Raw genomic sequence first — 17,960 nt, forward strand, 5'->3', positions numbered from 1 at the left:
CAATCAGTTATATGGCAGCTATAGGATATAGTCGACCGATCCCGATCAATCAGTTATATGGCAGCTATAGGATATAGTTGGCCGATCCTTATGAAATTCGACAAATCAGATTGTTTTTCCCAAAATAGAATCTGTACCAAGTCCCATCTTTCTAACTTAAAAAACCCCAAAGTTATGCCAATTCCGATCGTTGTATGACGGCTATAGGATATAGTCGGCCGATCCTTACGAAATTTTGTACATAAGATGTTTTGGTCAAATATAACATGTGTAGAAACTCCCAACCCTCTAACTTAAAAAACACCAAAGTTATGGCATTTCCGATCAATCAGTTATATGGCAGCTATAGGATATAGTCGACCGATCCCGGCCGTTCCGACTTATGTACTACCTGCAAATAATATAAGGAAAATAAGGATGTGTGCAAAGTTTCAACTCGATAGTTCTAAAACTGAGAGACTAGTTTGCGTAGAAACCGACAGACAGACAGACAGACAGACGGACAGACGGACCGACGGACAGACGGACAGACGGACATGCTCATATCGACTCAGGAGGTGATCCTGATCAAGAATATATATACTTTATAGGGTCGGAGATGTCTCCTTCACTGCGTTGCACACTTTTGACCAAAATTATAATACCCTCTGCAAGGGTATAAAAACCAACATATACCAAACCGCACATGTTAGACGTTTCACAACACTAAAGTTCCACAACATTTGAATTTAAATTCTAACATAGCCCAAAAAAGACAAATTCATAACACTCATCCTCACCAGATCATCGCGGGATCTCCATCCTACTCCTGATGAAACGGAGTAACTGCGCCTGCCCTCCCTGTCCTTAGCCCATTCGACCCCGAAGTTGCCTGTGAGCAATTTCAAAAGTTTAACGGCTATCGGTAGTCGGTGCTTTTTTTTTTGTCTGCTTATTCTTCGAGATAAGGGTGCTTTGATGTGTATACTTATAATGTAAGCAAAAAAATTCTAGTTTGCGCATCATTTGACGAAATTATTTGGAATGTGCTGGACGTGCCTCGCGTAAAAAGTGTTTGTTTTATTGTGAGGTATATTGAAAAAAAAAGTGATTTACTTTTAAATTACGCATTAAAAGTTGAAGAATGTGAGTGAAATTTGTTAATAAATGAATTCTTTAATGCATGTTGTAGTTCAATCTAATTGATTTCTATTAAAAAACAGCTGAGGAATTTTCAAAGTAATAAAGTTGCTTGTGAGCAACCTTGGGCCATTGCACCACCAAAATATGAGACCAAAAGAAAAAGGTTTATCAAATGATGATATTGAAAGAATTGTCAACTTCGATTGGGATGTCTCCAGTGACGAAGAAAGTGGTGATGAAATGGAAGACATCTCTGGAGACAGGGACAGAGATAGAGACAGGGATAGGGATAGGGATAGGGAGAGGCGAGGTGGGAGGGGGCCGGGGGATGCCGGAGTCGTCAACAATCTCGGCAAGGACGTGCGCGGCAAGAAGCACGACGTCAAGATCAACATCATATCCGACGGGGGCACTGGCCACGCCCCCCCGCACCGCAAGCTGGGCGGCGGTGCCAGCGAGTGCAGCAGCAGCACCTTCTCCTCCAGCACTTTGGAACGGGACCTGGAGATCATAGACCAGCTGGAGCGGGAACGGAGCATGGACATCCAGGAGATGTTGCAGCGGGATCGGGAGAGGGAGCGGGAACGGGAACGGGAGAAGGGGGCCGTGGGCGGCAGCTGCCGGACATCGAGAAGCTATATGCCCAGCGGTCGCCCAAGGGGGGCGGCAAAGGGGACGTGGCCAGGGGCGGCAGCGGTGAGGGCGGCCTGGCCCTGGTCCTGCCCGGCAGCGATCCCCTCAGCAGCCTCTCTCAGTCCCAGTCCCAGTCCCTGGCCACGGAGTACAGCCTCTGCTCCACTCTGGAGACTAGCGGAGGGTCAGTGGCGCCGCCGTCGGACGAGATCCTTCCGAAGGCGTCCCAGATCCGGCAGAACATCGAGGAGGTGGACGACGAGGAGGTCGTGCCGCCGGACTTCTACGACAGCTATAACAGGAACCGCAATGTCAAAATGTATTAAATGTAAAGTACACCTATGCTGTAACAACAATAAAAACTGTTTTATGTCTTACCATACTTAAAAATTGAAAATAAACAAAAATAACCATCAACTAAAAATGTATTCTTTAATATACACTATGGCCCAACGTTGCCCACAAGCAACATCGGGTAGCGCCCAAACTAGTGGGGGTGGGGAGTTCAAACTTTACTCAAATACTGCTTGGCCCAATACAAACAGAATACAACAAAAAAAAAATTTTTTTTTCGACAGGGAAAAAGTTGGGGTCGAAAGGGTTAGCGGAACGCTGGCCAATTCTCGCGTCCGCCCCTTACCTCTATTCCCCTCAATCCCCTACTCTTACCTTCCCATTATCCTTTCCTTAATCCCCCCATTAACCTCTATTCGGTCTTCATCTTCTAATTTATAAATTAGTTTTATTGAATAAATTTGACAATTATTGCTAATTAGTTTCCTCAAACTTTCCTTTTTTCTTCCGCTCCGAAGCTTTGGTTTCGGTTCTAGGCTTAATAATTAATATACCGCTTTCCGCCCTGATTTATACCCCTACCTACGAGAGCTCTACTTAGGATGTAGGGACTACCGCCAAATAAAGGAAAATTTGTCTATTTTTCTGGAAATCGCCATTCGTCAGCTTCTACGGCCGCTGTCGGAACTCACAATGTATATGCGATAATATAAAAAAAAAGAAAAATGTGCTGAATGATAATACTATTCGTAATTAATATTTGAAGGTATAAGCAAAAAAATAAAATTAAAATAAAAAACTGAATAATTAAATAATAACGACACATGTACCGCCACACACATAAATACGTATTAAAACTAAAAATAAATTATCTATATGTATCAAACAAAAACTGTGTTTTCAAAACTGGATCTAAAATTGCGATCTCCTATTTTTTTGCTTCTCGGGTGGACTCCACCTCCGAGAAGGCGGGGCAATTTTCCCGGATTACAGAAGAATGGCTAGTCCTCTCTCTCACCCTGCGGTCCTTTTTAGGTGTGCCATGTCGGAACCATGTTGGAACAACGTCGAGTTTTTCAAGATCGGAGATTTTGGTCCACCAAAAAAAAAACACGCCACGCCCAACTTGAGTTCCTAGGCCTGGCTTCATCTCCCGGATGTACGAGTCTGGTCGGTCCTGGAATGAAGAAGCCCATTTATAACGGCTCTCCTTTCTGGACCGACCTCTTTCCTTTGATTTCTGCCGATCCTGCTTCCCGCCTGTGTCTTTTCCAGCTTGTTAATTATTTTTCATTATTTTGGTGTGAAAAAATTTTTTTTTTCTTCTCTTTTCCATCCGCACTGCTCGACCACTGTCTTTGAAATAACTTTCCCTTTAATCTCCTCACGGCATGGTCATTCGGATCGGACCGTTGTTTCATATTCGATCCGTCCCGGGTCATCAAGCCCCTCATAACCAAAAATTAGGTAAGCTATTACTCGTGTTAATTTATGTATGCAAGAGAACTTTTGCATCAATTCGTAAATCGCGTCATCTTTGGTTTTTATACCCTTGCAGAGGGTATTATAATTTTGGTCAAAAGTGTGCAACGCAGTGAAGGAGACATCTCCGACCCTATAAAGTATATATATTCTTGATCACAGTTTACGTTTGGCAGTCGATGCGTACAGTCGTGTGTTTCTCCCAAATCAAACTACTTAGCGAGGCAAACTTAAGGAACAAACATTCTAACACACATCCAGTTCTAAAAATAGATTGGTTATCAGCAAGTGCACCTGCAGTGACAATCCTCTAGCAGCACAAGAAGCTCAAAACTAACTATGCGCGACCCACCAGACATATGGAAGGAGAAACCTTCTCCAACCAGTAAATACCTAATCATATCCAGAACCGACGACTCAACCTTTAAAGGCGTATCACCATTTAATATAAAAAAAGTTATTGATATAACGTGCGGAGGCGAAGTCGTCAGTTGTAAGAAATTACGCGACGGTAACCTACTCCTACAAACGAAAGACATTAGACAAGCCGAAAAACTCCTAAAACTTCAAAGATATTGCACATACCCGTAGCAGTCTCTGAACACAGAACCCTAAACTACTCAAAGGGTGTAATATACTCAAATGATCTGCGAGGAATTGATGAGGAAGGAATTCTTGAAAACCTAAAAAACCAAAAAGTGTTAGCCGTAAGGAAAATTATGAAGAACTTTACAAGTGAGCCGACAGAAACTGGACTTATCACCCTAACATTTGAAAAACTAGACCTCCCCGACCACGTATATATAGGATATGAAAGGGTCCAAGTTCGTCCTTATATACCAGCCCCAATCCGATGCAACAACTGCCTACGACTAGGTCATCTCCAAAAATTCTGTAAAAACACAGAGACCTGCTTTATGTGCAGCCAACCTGCCCATATTGACATGGCATCAGGAGAAAAATGCCAACGTGGAACCTGCTGCATCAACTGCACCGAAAAAAAGATACCAGATAATAAGCACCACCCTAGAGACAGAAACTGTCCAGTCTTTATTTCCCATAAGGAAGTACAAGCCATAAAAACCCTCCAAAAAGTAGACAACCGAACAGCCTGGTCGATATATAGGAAAAGACACCACCATGACGGGTCTCTATACGCATCGGTTGCCAGCTCAATGCAACACAAAACACCTCAACCACATAGATTGACACAGACTACCCCCTCGACAACAGCATCAACCTCTTAAAACCCACCATCAACAGAAGACACTGGCAGACCCATCATAGGATACGATGACAAGGAAGACGAATCTATGCTAACCGACTCCAGTATTGAAAATACCAGTAATGATAGGGCAAACAGTCAAGTAAATATTCTCCCTAGAAATATAAGTAATAGGACTAAAAGAAACCTTATCAACAAAGATAAATCAAACAGCACAATTTTAACAAGATCAAAGCTTAAAATATTGCAGAACTAACTAATTACTAAATTAGAAATACAAAATATAATTAAAACTAGACGTAAATAAGATTAAATAATTCGCAAATATGACTCTCAAGATATTACAATGGAATATCAATGGCTACGCAAACAATTATAATGAACTCCTAATCCTAATCAAACTTCACAAACCCAAAGTCATCTCCCTTCAGGAAACCCACATAAAACTCTCCCAACAATTCCCCATCTCTGTCAATTATAAAATGTACTATACTACATCAAATATAGCAAAGGGTGGAGTCGCCTTACTGATCCACAAAGATATTCAACATAAACCAATTCCGGTAGGACACATTTTCGACTCCTTAGCAGTAGAAATCCACTCCAAACAAAAATTTAACATCCTATCTTGCTATATTCCACCTTCTCAAAAATTTACCTCGTCAGATATAGAAAACACAATACCACAGTCATCAACACCTTCGATCATAACTGGTGACTTTAACGCTTGGAACACCCTCTGGGGCTCCCCCAAGAGCAATCGCAGGGGTAGCATCCTCGGAGAATATATTCTCAAAAACAATTATATAATTTTAAACAACGGCCAACCAACCCATTTCTCCACACACAGCTCCTACACCCACATCGATCTTGCTTTATGCTCACCAACCCTTTCAATTCACTGTGACTTTAAAATAGCGGATACACCCCAGGGTAGCGACCACTTCCCAATTACAATTAAACTCTTTAATAAAGAAAAAAATATATTCAATTACACAAGTAAATTTTTAACTAAAAAAGCTAATTGGGAAAAATTTGAAACTCTTACAAACTCTTTCCATACCCAAATCCCGGTTTCAACGAACACAAACATAGAACACAGTAACATAAATAAAATAATACTAAATAGCGCACACAATAGTGTTCCCCAATCCCAACCTCCAAAAACTCAACACACTGTTCCATGGTGGAATAAAGAACTAAGCATCCTGAAAACTAAAAAAAACAGAGCATGGAGATTATTCAATAGGGATATGACTCAAGATAACCTAATACAATATAAAAAAGCTAACGCCCAGTTCAGAAGAGAAATTCGACTAAGTAAGAAGGAAAGCTTACACGTACTGACCTCAGCAATCTCAAGCCAATCCAAGGCGGATTTGATCTGGAATAACATTAGACAATTTTGCGGAATTCACAAATCAACACACATCCATTGCATTCAAGATACGAATAAAAACTCAACGGTCACAAATGCAAAAGACATAGCTACCGCTTTTTCCAAACACTGGTCATCTAAATCAGAGGACCAAAACTTCTCACAGGCATTTATAGACGCCAAAAAAATCTCAAACAGACAAGACACCAACTATCTACCCAAAACCATAGCCGACTTTATGGAACAAGACATTACGTACACAGAATTTAATGCTGCTTTGAACAGTCTAAAGGGGGACACCCCAGGTAACGATAAAATCAACTACTCAATGATAAAGCACACTGCAATACCAGTAAAAAACAGAATGATAAACTTTTTCAACTCAATCCTAGATTCTTTCATTCCTCAAGCTTTTAAAATTAGTACAGTAGTCCCAATTCATAAATCAGGCAAAGACAAAACGTCAATAGAATCATACAGGCCGATCTCCTTAAACCCATGCATAGCAAAAACACTTGATAAAATAATCTCCAAGCGACTTTGGTGGTTTGTTACCTCTAACAAACCGTCAAATAGGATTCAAAAAAGGGAAGTCTGTGATAGACTGTCTACTATACGTAGATGCAATCATAAGCAGGTCCCTCTCAGAAAAAAAGCATGTATCAATCATATCCCTCGATTTCGAAAAAGCATTCGAGAAAGTAGGACTTCACACCATTAAAAGCCAACTGGCAGATTGGGGATGTGGACCTAGATTAACAAAATACGTAACCCAATTTATGACGAACCGCAAAATCAGAGTGAGAGTAAACCACAGGCAATCACTAATCCACCCACTCCACAACGGGATACCCCAGGGTTCTCCATTGTCGGTAATTTTATTCCTGATAGCATTCAATAGCTTATCTAACACCATGAGCATACATAAAAATCTCAACTTCATTGCATTTGCTGACGACTACAACATTATCGTTGACCTGAAAAAAGAAAAGAACCCGCTAATTGATTTAAACCGCCTCTTTGAGGACATTAACAACTGGTGTGATACATCAGGAGCAGCATTATCTCTTTCGAAATGCAAACATATACTTATTTGCAAAAAACATTCCTGCACCTGCCGAGTATCCACACAAACACACATCATTGACTCAGTGCAGGAATTAAAAATACTAGGATTATCATTCGACTCAAAATACAGCTGGAAACTGCATATTAAGAATTTAAAAAAATCTCTGACAAATTCCTCAAATATAATAAAACTCCTAGCAAATGACAAATACAATTGCCAGCCAACAACTCTAGTCCAAATCGTAAAAAGCTTATCAGTTTCTAAAATAGATTTTGGCCTGCCACTATATGGGCTAGCACCAAAATCAGTATTAAAACCCATCAAAACTATACTGAACAATGCACTTCGAACCGCGTTAGGAGCCTTCTGCTCAACTCCTACTTATAATATCTATGTGGAATCCAATGTCACCCCTCTTGAAACAAGATTACAACACCTTCAAGCTAAATTATCAAAAACCATAATCCAATCAACAGATACTCCACTAAAACCAATAATTGACAAAATCTTAAAAAACAAAATCACAAAATACAGAAACTCGGCCATTCATAAAAGTATAATTTCTTGTACCAACCTAGGCCTTTCTCTCAATACAGAAAAACTCATACCAAAAACAAAACCGCCCTGGCATTTAAAATCAAAAACAATAGACACAAACCTAAGCAAATACAGCAAAGATCAAACAAATATATCAATATTCAGAAAAGAATTTTTAGACATAAAATCAAAAATGAGCAACTTTACATTTATTTATACTGACGGATCACTATACAACAATATACCTGCGTACGCTATTACCACAGAAAATTACATCCTTAAAATGGCCATACTTCCGCCCTACTCCTCAGTCTATTCAGCTGAGATAATTGCTATACTAGAAGCCAGAATGAAAGGAAAAATCTGTATTTGCTCCGACTCACTCTCTGCCTTAAAGTCAATAACAAATATCGACAATGCCTCATATTACCCAGCATTAATAAGAAGTTTACTAACAAACCTGCATCCAAAAATAAAAATCCTATGGACCCCAAGCCACGTAGGTATCATAGGGAATGAATTTGCTGACGAAGCCGCTAAACACGCAACTAAGGCACCCTTGATCACAACAAAAAATCTCAACCAGACCGATATAAACAGATACATAAAATATAAATTATCCAACAACTCACAGAACCAAATTCAATACACGTCAAGCTGGTACCAATCTTTAAACACAAATAAAACTAACATCTACGATTACTCCAAAAACAAGGAAATCTCCAGCCTTTCAAGACGAGAACAAACGAAATTCATTAGACTACGTCTAGGACACACAAGACTCACCCATCAGTATAGATTACTGCATTCTACATCCAATACCTGCCAGTTTTACAGCCAAGCCCCAATGACGTTAAACCACATACTCAATGAATGTACAGCTTTTAACCCAGCCCGTATCCCCTTCCCGAATGGTAATCTCCAATCTTCCCTTTCAAACCCCACAAACACCAACATCCTCAACATCCTAAACTTTCTTAAGAAAACAAAGATATTAAACCTCATCTAATAGTAAACAATTAATAACACAGTGTAACAGTGATTCTGAACTTTTGAAGTGACATAGTAGGAATTGTTCATTGGGTCGAGTATATCACAAAACCATTTTTGAAATATTTCTAACACCCTCAAAATCTTGATTTATGGTTAAAAAACCGTTTTTCGGGACTTGTTTGCGCTTAAAAATTCCTGAACGCGTTTTTTTCAACCGATTTCAAAATTTTTGGTGTTTTTTAATAGTGAAATGTTGTAGCTTTTGAAAAAAAAATTTATCTTCGATTTTGTTAAACAAAAAGAACAACATTTTTACACCTGAAACTGAAGTTTTCGACTTTTGTTCGTGTTTTTCGGATTTTGATGCCAGTTTTTCGGTACAACTTACAAAAATTCTGTCATCCATGCCACATATCAATGTTGTCTCATTAATTCTGAATAAAACGAGACAAATTTCATCAAAAAATTATGAAAATTGGTGAAGTTATAACGCTTTTCCCAAAAAAAGTCAATTCAACCTTGCGTGAACAATTCCTGCTATGTCACTTCAAAAGTTCATTCACTTTTGTCATTTTTGTAACACTGTGTAATTAAATGTCCAACACAATATTAGTAGTCATTAAGATCAAATAAACATATACAGACTATTTAGCCCCCATACTTGAATATTATATTAGGTATTATTGTAATTATTTAGTAATTTTTGCCAAAAACTTTAATATTACTTAACTTGAATATTAACTAAACAATAATAGTAATAATAAATATAAATTTAGAGCCAGCCGAAAGCCTTAGTAGCTATGGCTGCAACACCCCCCTGTAGCTTTAGTTTGTAACTTTAAGCATACAGATTGTAAATAAATAAATAAATATTCTTGATCAGGATCACCTCCTGAGTTGATATGAGCATGTCCGTCTGTCCGTCTGTCCGTCTGTCTGTCTGTCTGTCTGTCTGTCTGTCTGTCTGTCTGTCTGTCTGTCGGTTTCTACGAAAAAACCAGTCTCTCAGTTTTGGAGCTATCGAGTTGAAACTTTGCACACACCCTTCTTTCCTTTGCAGGTAGTATATAAGTCGGAACGGCCGGGATCGGTCGACTATATCCTATAGCTGCCATATAACTGATTGATCCGAAATGCCATAACTTTGGTGTTTTTTAAGTTAGAGGGTTGGGACTTTCCACACATGTTATATTTGACCAAAATATCTTATGTACTAAATTTCATAAGGATCGGCCGACTATATCCTATAGCTGTCATAGAACGGCCGAAATTGGCATAACTTTGGTGTTTTTTAAGTTAGAAAGATGGGACTTGGTACAGATTACTCTTTGGGCAAAATAATTCAATATGCCAAATTTCATAAGGATCGGCCGACTATATACGATCCGCTATATATTTAATAATATAAGATGCGTGGCGCCACCTAGCGGACTGCGACTGAACTGCAAGGGTATATCAACTTCGGCTCCGCCCGAAGTTAGCTTTCCTTTCTTGTTATTAATGTATTTAATATTAAGGATTGGCTTTTTGGATCAGTCAACCATTTGGGCCGTCTCCACCAAAGATGGCAATTTACCAATTGATTTGCGCTAACTCCTCTTGACGCTAGGACTGCTGGATTATCCTCGGATCTTATATGATTCCATTCAGCATTTTTTAATTCCCGAATTTCATCTGTTCTACGCCTGATAATCGTTGAATCACTCCATGCATCTACTTTGTAATTTTTCATGGCTTCCATTATGCGCATCATTAATTTACTGAGCAAATTTGCTGCGCATAATTATATATAATTATATAATCATATATAGTTTTGGAATAGTTTTTCTATTTTTGATCGGATTCACCTTACTTTTGCCAGCGAATATGATTACTTCCGATCCCACCTTGGCATATACTACTGCCTAATAAGCTTTTTCCGAAGCTAGGGACTCTTATTTGCCCCAACGCCTCTAACCCTGATTTGTATTTTTCCCATTTCTTACGATCTTCATTAACTAGCACTTGATCCCAAGTGATTCCTGCTGTGCAAGATTTTTCCCACAATCGTTACCGGCCTAATGAATCAAATATTGGCCAAGGATCAAATCAAGGAATCTTTTAGTTAATATTTAAGGTTCAGTACAACATACTGTAAATTTAATCTCGTCCTTACTAGGTTCCCATTGTAGGCCTAGGGATTTTACTATTGCTAACTATTTTATTATCTCCTGAATTATCTACCATTTCTAATATTTCTGCTTTATTTGAAACCCACTTTTTCAAATTAAACCTAGCGTTCGCTAGTTCCTTAGAGATTAATTGAACTATAGTTGTGGCATCTTCTATTGAATTCGCTTCTGTCATGACGTCGTCCACATAAAAATCAATTTTTATTATTTCCCCAATCATTTTGTTTTCGCAATTTTCACCTACATCTGCATCTAGTTGCTAAATACGTGGCGGAAGCGGTACCATAAGCAACCGTACCTACAAACTAGGTTTTCACTGCTGTTTTAGGATCATCCTTCCACAATATATATTGAAATTTTTTATCTTTTTGTTTTATTTTAATTTTTTGGTACATTTTTTCAATGTCCAATGATACCACATATTCTCACTTACGCTAATTTATAAAATATGAACTGCAAGGGTATATCAACTTCGGCTCCGCCCGAAGTTAGCTTTCCTTTCTTGTTATTAATGTATTTAATATTAAGGATTGGCTTTTTGGATCAGTCAACCATTTGGGCCGTCTCCACCAAAGATGGCAATTTACCAATTGATTTGCGCTAACTCCTCTTGACGCTAGGACTGCTGGATTATCCTCGGATCTTATATGATTCCATTCAGCATTTTTTAATTCCCGAATTTCATCTGTTCTACGCCTGATAATCGTTGAATCACTCCATGCATCTACTTTGTAATTTTTCATGGCTTCCATTATGCGCATCATTAATTTACTGAGCAAATTTGCTGCGCATAATTATATATAATTATATAATCATATATAGTTTTGGAATAGTTTTTCTATTTTTGATCGGATTCACCTTACTTTTGCCAGCGAATATGATTACTTCCGATCCCACCTTGGCATATACTACTGCCTAATAAGCTTTTTCCGAAGCTAGGGACTCTTATTTGCCCCAACGCCTCTAACCCTGATTTGTATTTTTCCCATTTCTTACGATCTTCATTAACTAGCACTTGATCCCAAGTGATTCCTGCTGTGCAAGATTTTTCCCACAATCGTTACCGGCCTAATGAATCAAATATTGGCCAAGGATCAAATCAAGGAATCTTTTAGTTAATATTTAAGGTTCAGTACAACATACTGTAAATTTAATCTCGTCCTTACTAGGTTCCCATTGTAGGCCTAGGGATTTTACTATTGCTAACTATTTTATTATCTCCTGAATTATCTACCATTTCTAATATTTCTGCTTTATTTGAAACCCACTTTTTCAAATTAAACCTAGCGTTCGCTAGTTCCTTAGAGATTAATTGAACTATAGTTGTGGCATCTTCTATTGAATTCGCTTCTGTCATGACGTCGTCCACATAAAAATCAATTTTTATTATTTCCCCAATCATTTTGTTTTCGCAATTTTCACCTACATCTGCATCTAGTTGCTAAATACGTGGCGGAAGCGGTACCATAAGTAACCGTACCTACAAACTAGGTTTTCACTGCTGTTTTAGGATCATCCTTCCACAATATATATTGAAATTTTTTATCTTTTTGTTTTATTTTAATTTTTTGGTACATTTTTTCAATGTCCAATGATACCACATATTCTCACTTACGCTAATTTATAAAATATCGAAAATATATTTTTGAACTCTAGGTCAACCCACATAATATCATTTAGGCATCATTTACTTCTACCATATGCCCTAAATATTCTTTCATAAATTTTGAATATTCAATTCGAAGTTTTTCATTTTTGGAATCTACTTTCTAAGTTTATGAAACGAGCCATTGCTTGATTCTTCGAGTTTCTTAATGTTGTATCTTCTTTAAAAGGTATAGCTACAATATATTTTCCATTCGAATCTTTTTAGTACATTTTTTAAAATTCGTTTCACATATTTCTCTTCTAAGTCATTCTAAGTCATATAATATTCTTCTACCTCCCAATATCGGTCTATTTGTTTTAGCATGATACTGGTTGCTACAATTGATTTACTTCCCCTGGATTTCGTGCATCCTGACAAAAATTTTATTTGTCGGTAGACTTTTCATTAGTTTTGGTAAAATAATTGCATTAGTGCTAAATTCTTTCGAATAGTTACTATTATTCTTAATTGTCAATTTTAATTTGTGATTTGAAACACAGGCACTTCTTGCTGATACTCCGCTTATTTCAGTGTGCGCTTTTATTTTTGGCAACTTAAGTTTTTGTGCCGCTTCTTCTGAAATTAGAGTGCTTTGTGACCCATTGTCAATTAATGGTATAAATTTCCCGAATTTACCATCATGACCTTTAATCTGAACATACGCCGTGGTCAACAACGCTGGTTCAGAGGTCATGCATGTATTTACATTCTCTTTTTGAAAATGCAACATGCTATGGTGTAATTTTTGACAATACGAGCATACTAGCTCGCTTGTACAATTTGTGTTTGAACTGTGTTTTAAACATCTGTAACGCATATTCAATTTTTTAACTATATTCGATTTTTCTTGTGGACTTAATGGTTTAAATTTGTAGCAAACAATTAATTGATGCACGGGAATTTTGCACATCGGGCATGTTTGGTTATTTGTGTGATTTTTTTGTATTATTTTTCTAGTTGGTAACTCATTTCCAACTGATGTCAACGATCTAAGCCGTTGATCTAAAAATTCTAAGACATCTTTCAAATTTTGGATATCATTTGACTTTTTTACTTGGCCCTCATATTGTTGCAGAGCCTCAATAATAAATTTCTTTATAATAATATGCGCAAAAATGCAATCTGATTCTACGGCCAGATTTGCTTTAAGAGTCCAAATTTATTCTTGGAAGCTCAATGAGGCGACTCATCCGAATTTTTCAGAACAAAACCGAACTTTGGTGGTCAGATCATTTATTACGTATCCAAATTTAAAATATTTGTAATGGATTTCGAAGTTGAAGGTATTTTCTAAAATTTGAGATATTGTAACAAAATGTACTTGTTAAACTGTTTTTGTTATATTAATTTGAAAAAATACATGTTTTTTGTCTATATTTTGAACGTAATTTTTATGTTTAGCTAAAGTTTTAGGAGTGACCCCACAAAAATCCACAATTAAGTTGTATACCAATGTGTTCGCCTGGCTCTTAAGGTAATAAATGTGTAAATTTTTTTTGCAGAAATTTGCAGATGTGCTTAAAATCGTGAAAATTCTAACACCCTCTTAAGGGGTTAGGTGGGTCTGGCGGCAAAAAAAAATCGTTTTTTTTTATTTTTTTATAAAATTCTCCAGAATCTTGAGAATATTCTCCCAAGTTTCAAGTCGATTGGAATAAAAGTTTCGGAGATACAGTCTTACTGAAACAGTCAATACTGATACAGTCAATACTGAAAAGGTGGACGCTCGAGGTCAGCTATAGGCAGAGCGCAAACTTTAAACGCGTTTTTCTCAAAACTGTGTTTTTGAAATCGGTTGTCAAGATTTCTCGGAAACTACTCAACCGATCTTGATAAAATTTTGCACAGGCCTTTGAGATACGATTATCAAGAACTTGAACGAAGGATTTTTATTTTCGTTGATTTCAACTATTTACAAAAAAAAAATGTTCGAAAAATTTTACCAAAACTTGAATTTTTGTGCAAAAAGGTGTCCCAAAAATCCAATTTTTGCTTGATTTTGTTTTCCTTCGTTCAGTTTCTAGTTTTAGGTCTGTACTAAAGGAAAATATTTGGTTTTTTCATTTTAGATGATTCTGTTAGGAATTGTGCTGTCAACGCGAAAGCACCTTTTTTGCCAGGAGTCATGGCAAATGACGTCTCAATGGCTAACTGTAAAATATTTTTTTCTCAAAATTTCAGAAATTCATCTTTAAATATGTATATTTAATAATCCTAAAAGTTCCAATAAAATATTTCATTCTTTATATAAAAAAATTTTTTTGAAATTAGGCCATTTTTTGGCCTCCCAGACCCACCTAACCCCTTAACTTTGTGAGGGTCAGTTTTGCACTACAAAAATTTGTTTTCTCTTGTGTGATTGTTGTTCTGTTGCTTTTTCTTCGTCTTTTGAATTTGTTTTTATTAATAGTTTTTCATTTATTGATAGTTTTGATTTAACTTTTGTTTATTCCATTGCTTTAAACTTTAATAGGTTCTTCTTATAAGTGTGTATTCTCACATTTATATGTTTTTAATGTATGGTGTAGCGAATTGAAAGGCGAACAAAATTGATTGAAGGTATAGAAGCAAACATTATTAAAAACGGCTATATTGTTGACAAGATTGAAGTATCAAAGCGAATTGGATACGTTTGCAAAAGGATTGTAACGTTTTGGGTAAATTACAAACGCATGAAATCGTCAATTCTCCAATATCAATCTTGTAGCGGTGGTCTGCCTTTAAAAGAAACAGAAAATTTAAACAAGATAGGTTAAAGATGACTTCAATATTTGAATCGAGTAGCCGTTAAATAAAACTCATTGCAGCGTTTTAAAGTGGACAGATTACGTTCTGATATTTTGGGACGCTTAGATTTTAAAAATAGGTGGCGCTAGATAACTTAGTTATTACCGGTCAAGCTTAGCTGGAGATTAGTCTACCCTGATGGGGTATTGATCAGGGAAGATTAGCGGATTGTTCTAAAATATGGAGGACGACTTAGATCGGGGACATTTCGCTGCAGCTGGCTTTAAAAGCTCGGAGGCGTGCAGTTTCGCTCTCTTTTCTTGTGTGCGCAGTCGTAAGTTACAGTCGAGTCTACGCTTATTTAAAATCGGGTTTTAACCTAGTGTGAAAATAAAGTGCTGAAAGGTGAAAAATAGTAAAATGGAAATTTTACAAGAGCCAGGAGCATTTTCTGCGAGCAACCCAGACTGTTGCATTTAGCGGGAGCTATCTGCCGTTTGGCCAGCGCCAAATTCAACCTTATTTAAAGGGACCGGATCTGCGGGTATGTAACCATGTGAACAGTGCGGATCGGTGCTCCTAACTCAGGGGTAACAATTTTTTTGTTTTTTAGTTCGGCCCTCTTAATCCCAAGTTATAAATCAAAAATCTGTTGAGGAACTAACAAAATTGGCCGGATGAGATGAGTTGACGTCGCACCCGAAACCCTTGTATATCTTCCCGAGCTTCGGCCCTGTCGCGGCAACGAAATATATACAACCCTAGTCATAATTATTTTCACAACACACAATTATTTGCACATCCCAACATCTTTTAGTTGTTATTTTTGTCGTTGTTGAACGATTTCACTGAAACAAATGTTATTGCGTAGCTTGATCCTCGCTGAAGGGACACAAAAAGAAATGGGAAAGATAGAGGTTTATAGTACAAATCTAAAAGCAAAAGAAAAAAAGCTATTATCAGTTGTCAGAAGTATTTTCACAAGTTTTCGGTGCGTCAAAATTATTTTCACAATTTCGTCATTAGTATTTGGTTTTCAGCGACAAGTGGCGGTTCGTTTGCTCTAATAAATTCAATTCGGTGAAAATTCAATAAAAATAATAATTTATCGTTTACATTTGTCTAAACAAAATGCCTAAATCAAGGGAGTTAACCCTTGAGCTCCGGGCTAAAGTTGTTACTAAGCTTAAAGCCGGTATTTCAGCAGCTGAAATCACTAAATTGTATAAAATTTTGCACAGAAATGTCTACTACTTAGTAAAAAAGATAAAAGAAGCTGACACTTTAAAAAATAAGAAAAGATCAGGCCGAAAACCTATGTTGGACCAAAGACAATGCAGGCACTTGCTGGGAGTTGTAGCGAGCAATCCAAGTGCAAGTCCAGTAAAAATTGCACAAGAATCAAAAAATACACTTGGTAATCAATTAAGTGATTCTACAATTCGGCGCAGGCTAAAAGAAGCTGATTTCAATACATATGTTGCCCGCAAAGTGATTGACATCACACCAACCAACCGAACAAAACGCCTGCAATTTGCATTGTAATATATTGAGAAGCCTCTTGACTATTGGTTTAATGTTTTATGGATGGATGAGGCTGCATTTCAGTACCAGGGGTCCTACAGCCATCATTTTATGCATTTGAAGAAAAACCAAAAGCATTTGGCAGCCCAGCCAATCAATAGGTTTGGTGGTGGCACAGTCATGTTCTGGGGATGCGTTTTCTATTATGGATTCGGAGACCTCGTACCGATAGAAGGATCTTTAAACCAGATCGGATACGTTCGAATCCTTAATGACCATGCTTTTATGTCAGGTAATATACTTTTTCCTACTTATGAATGGATTCTTCAGCAGGACAATGCTCCATGCCACAAGGGTAGGATACCCACCAAATTTTTGAACGCCCTTAATCGGTCGGTTCTTCCTTGGCCCCCACAAAGCCCAGACCTAAATATCATCGAAAACGTTTGGGCTTTTATAAAAAATCAAAGAACCATTGATAAAAATCGAAAACGCGACGGAGTCTTCGCTGAAATTGACGAAATTTGGTCCGTTTGGTCCCTTGAATTTCCCCAAACTTTGGCAAGGTCAATACCTAAAAGACTAAATGCTGTCATTGATGCTAAAGGTGGTGTAACTAAATATTATTAATGTATTTTGATAAAATTAAGAAAATCGTTTGTTAAAATTAGATATTATATTAAGCTGAAATAAATCAAACTAACTTTTGTGAATATAATTTTGAAGCACCGAAAACGCGTGCAAATACTTCTGACAACTGATAATCTTTTTTTCTTTTGCTTTTAGATTTTTCCTATGAACCTCTATATTTCCCATTTCTTTTTGTGTCCCTTCAGCGAGGATGAAGCTACGCAATAACATTTGTTTCAGTGAAATCGTTCAACAACAACAAGAATAACAAATAAAAGAAGTTGGGATGTGCAAATAATTGTGTGTTGTGAAAATAATTATGACTAGGGTTGTATTTAATTTAGTGGGTTGGTCATAAGCCCTGGATGGACGCCTTGCCGCCACAATCGCTCCGCAGCACCCTGGCCCCATTACTAGCTCGGATCCTGTTATTCCTGGCATATATATTTGTATATTTTTGACAGTTCAAAATTGGAATTTGCATAATAATCACGTGTCACTAACCTAATTTGATTTTTTTTTTAAGC

General features: G+C 37.3%; 1 protein-coding gene across 1 annotated transcript; it reads left to right on the forward strand.

Moving 5' to 3' along the window:
• The first annotated feature begins 1,266 nt into the window (after nt 1-1,266).
• LOC123257677 (U1 small nuclear ribonucleoprotein 70 kDa-like) lies at nt 1,267-2,081 on the forward strand. The gene is made up of 2 exons (XM_044717500.1): nt 1,267-1,728; nt 1,782-2,081. The coding sequence occupies exons 1-2, from the start codon at nt 1,267-1,269 to the stop codon at nt 2,079-2,081; spliced, it is 762 nt and encodes a 253-aa protein (XP_044573435.1).
• The last annotated feature ends 15,879 nt before the right edge of the window (nt 2,082-17,960 follow it).

This window comes from Drosophila ananassae, chromosome XR (genome assembly GCF_017639315.1).
Source record: "Drosophila ananassae strain 14024-0371.13 chromosome XR, ASM1763931v2, whole genome shotgun sequence".
Taxonomy (NCBI): Eukaryota; Metazoa; Arthropoda; class Insecta; order Diptera; family Drosophilidae; genus Drosophila; species Drosophila ananassae.

Excerpts from the sequence above, each read along its gene's own strand:
- LOC123257677 (XM_044717500.1), top strand. The coding sequence starts at position 1,267 with ATGAGACCAAAAGAAAAAGGTTTATCAAATGATGATATTGAAAGAATT. Across the intron at positions 1,729-1,781 it reads GGGAACGGGAGAAGGGGGCC|GGGGGCGGCAAAGGGGACGT; the intron begins GTGGGCGGCAGC and ends CGGTCGCCCAAG.